Here is a 6,532-nt window from a genome sequence, read left to right on the forward strand (position 1 = left end):
GATATTTTCCGAAACACGGCGATATCACTCTGGAATCGCAAGACGAAAGATTTCTCAGTTTGAGGATTTCCCTGACCTCATGAAAATCAAAAAAGAAAATCCAGAACCAGTCTCGTCCCGAAGAAACTCGTCAGAAATGTAATCGAGAATCTCTGCGAAACCCCGGCACCTTCCCCTAGCAGCTCCCGGGATCCTGAGGTCGATAAGCCGAGCTCAGCTGACAGGGCGCCGTTTTTTCGGGAGTATCTGAATTTTCATTCGGATATCTTGGATGAAAAACCTCAGTTCATCGCCATGCCGCGTTACGCGGAGCAATGATATTTTTATCGCCCGCGATCCCGTAGAGAAACATCGGGCAATCACGATCGTGAAATACGACGCTCTCCCGTTGAACTCTGACATCGTTGCATCGACTCAACAGGACGATCAGAGAATCCCACACCAGCCCGATCGCTGATGCGGTCATTCCGGAACGTTCTCGCCGCACTGAAGAACTGCCGGGCGAGTTGAGCAGCGATACCGAATACCGTGTTTTTCTTTTCTCGAGACCTTTTTCAAGTACCTCCGATTGATGAGGCCACCACACTCTCTCGTTTCGGAAACGACAAGGATACCAGCATCATTGCCGGCCCGCGTCCGCTACGGAGTTCAGAGCTCGGGCTTCTCGCCGGGGAAGCGAGACCCGATCGCTCGGAAGCCAATTGACGACTGCGGGACTTTCGACCGCCGGATTCAGACGATTGCAGGGTATTCTCTTACTCCTAGGAAATTGTCCGCAGCGTACAGATCCATTGGTGTCAGCTAGCTGGCTAGCGCGCCGCCAAACGCTCGGTAACCAATGTCCTAACGTGGCCAAGGTCATCCGAAGCATAGACTGTAGACTATCAAGGCGGAAATTCTGTGATTTTCCCCTTTTTCTCTATGGTGGTTTCTCACTCAGCCAGAGAAGGCAGCAGTTGTGTCAGCCGGAGAAATTGTGGTAATGTCCGTCGCCGTGGAGAGAGAGAGCCTTGAGGTATCTCCGTCCAATCTCGAAACAAGAGGCCGTTTGTTCTCTCGAGCTCATCATGCCACGACGGCACTGATACAAGGACTAGCTATCGAAGTTCAACATCGAAAACGGGAATTTTCAGGGATTTCTCACAGAAGAGTCGCCTCTCGAACGTATGACCGAGCTCTCAGTTCTCGCCGAGTAGTTCGCCGTCGCATCCCATGACTCCATGGAGCCCGGTGGGAACCGGAGAATACCGCTCTTCGCTAGAAGGACATCACGAGAACGACTAATGTATCCGCTCTTTCCGCAAGGAGGAAACCCGAAAACAAAATCCCGCGCCGTGAATCGTAACCTTGCACTTATACCTGACGCCCGAACATGCGGCGATCGACTATCTATCGAAGGGGCCGAGTCCCCTTGATCTACGACTCACAGTCGAGCACTGCTGGTCGTCCGGACAGACGATCGGTGGGATCGTGGTCGTCTGAGCCAATCTGATGACCATGGCGATCCAGATATAATCCACTTAAAATAATTCATCCGAAAGAAATTTCGAGACCCAAATAGTGACTGAATCGGAATATATTCAGAGAGATACTTCAGGGAGGACCACATGGAAAATTATCTCTCGAGATCGCTTCGCACACGGGGTGGAATGGTCACTTCGTTCGCTGAAGACCAGCTCGCCTTTGTCACTCACTCTCAGTCAGTCAGACAACTACACACCCAGGGGCTCCTCATTAGATCGCATTTAGGAGCGTCGGCATTTGTAAGGGAGCAGCTTTCTCCCCCTTCCAATCGAATATCATATCCCCGAATGCCCGAACAGCGACGATCCCGCCGTGAATCCCCTGAATTCCCGATCCTCGGATCAGATTAGAGTTTAAAAGGACTTTTCAGGCCGACTCACAGTCGCAGCGACCCGAGCGCAATGATTGGTCGAGAAATTCCGTGGAATCATGGCGAAAATCATGCATGCACGTCGAAATGTTCTCGCGTGCACCTTCGGGGACGCTGCACGTTCGTCGCACGGAGTCATATGCTCGGAGTTGAAGAAGTCGAGAGCGACTTAAAGACTTCCGTTTTGATTCCGAATGTTCTACGGCTTGGTCTACGGGACTCACCAGAGCGAGCGGACGTCTTCGTCGAACTTTCGCGGCGCTACGGCCGCTTGGCGCCTTTCCGAGTGCACGGCAGCACCCCGCGTCGGCGTATGATGGTCTGGAAAGCCCTTGGAAAACTGATCACACGAATACCCCAAGCTATGTAAGGCTTGTTTATGTTCCTACGTGACGCCTAGATGAGTCCGAGCGTCCAGCCAAATTAAAGCGCTAGATGCAGAAGGTCGTCCACGAAGGCACACACATAGAGTGATGACGATGTGGATGATCTTGTCAGCCCTTCCGGGGACCGGGTCGGGCGCCCACCGTGATTAACGGCAACGAGTTCTCGTCCGATGCACCCGTCGTAGTTGAGTCGGAACTTCGTTCAGTAACAAGTAGAGCGTCCTGCTCGTACGAACTTCTCGGACCTGAATGAGAACTCCTTTGGGATTCACTCTCACGTGGGGTCGAGGTGCGAGAGGGTTGAGCGATGCGACACAACGAACACGCTCACGGAACCACCCTCATAAGGGGTGCGGGATTCTAGAGAGATTTTGAAGGGTGAAAGTATGATGGGGTCGGCGCGGACCCCCTATTTTCTTTATAGCAAAAGCGCTGTCTCCGTCTGTCCATTCGCGACTTTTCGACGCTTTTCGCTCTTATGTCCGCTTCCGAACAGGCTCATCGGATGATGGATCTAGTGAGCAAGTTGACCCTCTTTCGATTTTTCGTACCTCTTTTACGGAGTAGTTAGCGGAAGGAGGAAGCTTATTCGCGAATATCCACCTAGATAGATAGATGGGGAAAACAAGTTGTGGCCTCGGATGACGTCATCCAACTTGATCAATTCTATCTCTAAGCAGTATACCCATCCCACTGGACAATGAAACAAATAATGTCGAAGGAGAGATGCTTAGAACGAGCTTTGCTTTGTATTCCTGTCCGTGAAATTTCTATTCGGATCGTAGATCTGGCGATTACCGATAATGAATAGTCCAATATACATGGCGCCCGATCCCTAACGATCTAACGGGTGAACAAATCGAATATATGTATGTATATCCCTCTGCTCTCTATCCCTAAGAATCTCACGGGTGAAAAACAGAGGAAACATGCCCAAGTGCACCTTGCGCGAAGCGCCCGCACGGCTGGTATCTTTGTACTGTGATACATCAATAGAGAAATAGATGAATACTCCATGGAGGGATTCGTGGGAGGCATTCCGAGTACTTCCAACGACTCCTAGTGGATGAGTAAAAGCACAGGGGAGATTTATCTCGGGAAAAAGAACGCGGAGGAGCTGTATTTCTTGAATGATTTTCGTGATCGAACCTGCATCCGACGCTCCTGCGAATACGAGCTGTGCCTGTTGCACGCGTATCTCTCCTAGAGAAACCCTCTATGGAAGTGCCCAACGGGCTCCGTGCATGTCTGACAGGGCAGCCCTTCGGAGACGACGCGACGCTAAGTTTGGGAAACGATGGATATCACGGGTCTGGCGGGTAGTCGGTAATCTCGACGAGTCAAAGACATCAGGCTGGAGGGAAGAATAGACGCGTGGCATGATTGATTTATCATTTCCGCACAATGGTGTCGAGTCCGTACTTGTTCGGCTGGCACAAGAACCTCGTTGCTCCGGAAAGTCCTTCTCGGGCCGCATGCAGGGGCTCTCGCGTACTATTTGAGAATCGCCGAGTGACAAGCGGCTCCGAGAAGGCTCGAACCGAGGTTGGGATCGGTGTGAGTACTCTCAAGAAGCAAATGCGGACTGGAGATTTTCTTGGGGAGAGACTCATGCGATCGATTCTGGGGGCATTGCAGTTGCCTCGCGAGCCCCGTCATCCCGGTGGCCACCGTGACCTCCCCTCAGCGGGCTCTCTGCCTGGAACTCGGCATTGACTCATCTGATTCTCCAGCGTGAGGCTGAAGAAGACGATTGAGCCGGAAGCAGAGCTTCAGTTCGAAATCTTTCCGCTCCACTCCACGTGAATTCCGACCCAAGTCAGCGGCCCTCCGGTTCAATGCCCGACTGGATTTTGCGTACGACTACGCTCTTGCAGGACCCCCGTCACTTCATTTCCCCGATCGGACTCCGGAAACGATTCGGATGCTTCGTCTAAGCAAATCCCACGCAAGGAGTAAGTGTCGAGCGTGAAAAATGTTCTTACGCAGCCCTGCTGTATTGTGACGGTCGATCAGCGGAGAGGCTCCGGAGGACTTCGAAGAAGAAACTCTGACAATTACTTGTTACGATTGGAGGTTCGAGTACCCAAAGCATTCACACCCAAATTAGATTCTCGGGGAGCGGCTTTCGGGCTTAGAATATCGAGAAGCCCACATGAGACGAAATAAATCTGGACTCCGCTCGCAGGTACCTCGACCATTGTTCAGCGAGGCAAGAAAGGCCGATTATTCGATAAACAACGGATAAAGTATTTTATTTATAATTCGCTGCTCATGGTTATTTATCTCAAACGACCGCTTAAATATGTACCTATGTTGGTTTGTGCTAAAGAGCTATCGCTCGAGAAGTTCTCCAACAGTCTGAACGGCGCTTCCCGCGTTCCACGTTGTGAGAGGAACGACGGATCCCCAAATCGTCTCATTACACCGAGCCCATCACAGAACACGAAAATAAATTTCTTCCAAGATCAACCCCTATATATGTATATGTATATCACCGTAGAGGGACAACAATAATCCTGCGTTTCAAGCTTCCGCAATGCTTGTGATGCTTCGTCTGTACATTTGGTATCCGATCGCCACAGATAAAACAAGAACGGCGCCGGCCAAGCCCCTCGATTTCCAATCCACGCGCTTGAGTCGTAAGAGCGTCATTCCGAGGAAGGATCTTCTCCACCTTCGGTACTCCTCGTCTTGGCGACGTTTTTCAGCTTCGATTTGTTCGAGGCGCTCCACCGGATACAAAGCGTGGAGTTTCTTCGCGTGGAAGATACAATCTTCTAGCTCCGAGGGGTGATTATCCAAGTCAATGAGTACGTCTCTCAGGTACGAGTGCACGGAAGGGAGAGAACATTCCTGCAATTGGAGACTCTTGCTGCGCGACAATACCACCGCCGCCGCGACATACACCGGCAACAGGTATTGGTTCTCATCGTTTGCAAGGAACAGGTCGTAGAGACGAACGAGATTCGAGTAGTTCTCGAGGTCGTGTCCGAACCACGTCAGGCACCACGATAGGCAGAATATGACCCGGCACTCGGCCCTCTCCAGGAATTTCCTCAGCTTCGGATCCTCCGCTTGGAAGATCGCATAAATGTAATTAAGCTGGCATTCCGTCGGTTTCATTGTTTCTTCCATGAATACCCGGAGTCGCGTTCTGGATATCTCATTCATTATTTGGAAAGCGAGGTCTTCGTCTCCGTCGACAACCAGCAACACCGTCACGCAGATGTCGTGGTATCCCTGATAGTAGTGGAGGTCCGGATTCGCGACCAGGACACGCATTATCACGTTGACCAGCTTGTCCTGCAGGTTCATCCTCTTTTCCGATGCGATGGAAGGTGGGAAGCGTCTGATCGAGCGTGCTACATCCATCAGCACCTGAAATTCCGGGAGAGCGGAGATCTTAGACTGGATGAAGCTTGTTTTCGATGACGATCTAGGCGACGAATTTCTGGTGCGATATGTAGATCACGCTTCAAGCGATATCTGATGTGACAATATCGCCGCTTTGATCCAACCCTGCCTGTATTCTGCGAAATTCAGGGATCTCAATGCGAAGTGTCTTCCGCTGACGTCAAGATCTCATTCTGTCAGTGACTAATCTCTGAGTCTCAGAGCCGTCGACATGCGTCCTGGATCGTAGTGGCGACGAATCCGTTTTTTCAGCTTTTTTCTCGGAAACGTTCAGGTTAAAAGAGAAAAGTGTCATGGCTTACCCTCATTGATTTTCGATTTTACATCCGACAAACGATGTCTCCCCACTCCTAGAAGCTGTGGTTTTCGAAACACGCTACCGATTCCCATAATTCCCAACGGGAATCGATAGATCTCGTCATTCTGAACGAAAAAGGTCATGGGGTATTTACCCCATGACCTTTTTAATCATGGAGCGGGCTCGGAGACATATCAAATCCGACAAAACAAACTCGATTCCCTCCCGAATCCATTGATCCATTGATTGATATGGCTCAGAAATTTCTCTTCCGATATCTCGGGAAGTACCGGTTTTGAGGGAAAGTACCCCATGACCCTTTTTATTCAGAATGACGAGATCTATCGATTTTAGGTATTTCCGGTTGGGGTTCCCATTGAAAATAATGAGAATCGATAGCGTATCTCGAAAACCACAGCTTCCAGGAGTGGGGAGACATTGTTCTCGGATGTAAAATAGGAAATCCATGGGGTAAGCCATGACACTTTTTTCTCTAAACACAACCGTTTTCGAGGAAAAGCTGAAAAACCAGATTTG

The 6,532-nt window shown here is 50.5% G+C and overlaps 1 protein-coding gene across 1 annotated transcript in view; it reads right to left on the bottom strand.

The window, feature by feature from the left end:
- Nucleotides 1–4,520: 4,520 nt before the first annotated feature.
- Nucleotides 4,521–6,532, bottom strand: part of LOC100907500 (TBC1 domain family member 20) — a 2,532-nt gene continuing 520 nt past the window's right edge. Inside the window, exon 2 of the mRNA XM_003740012.2 lies at nucleotides 4,521–5,661. Within this exon, the coding sequence (XP_003740060.1) occupies nucleotides 4,807–5,661 (855 nt within the window). The 3' untranslated portion in view covers nucleotides 4,521–4,806. The remainder of the gene's footprint in view (nucleotides 5,662–6,532) is intronic.

The sequence above is a fragment of the Galendromus occidentalis genome, unplaced genomic scaffold (genome assembly GCF_000255335.2).
Source record: "Galendromus occidentalis unplaced genomic scaffold, Mocc_1.1 scf7180000076694, whole genome shotgun sequence".
NCBI lineage: Eukaryota > Metazoa > Arthropoda > Arachnida > Mesostigmata > Phytoseiidae > Galendromus > Galendromus occidentalis.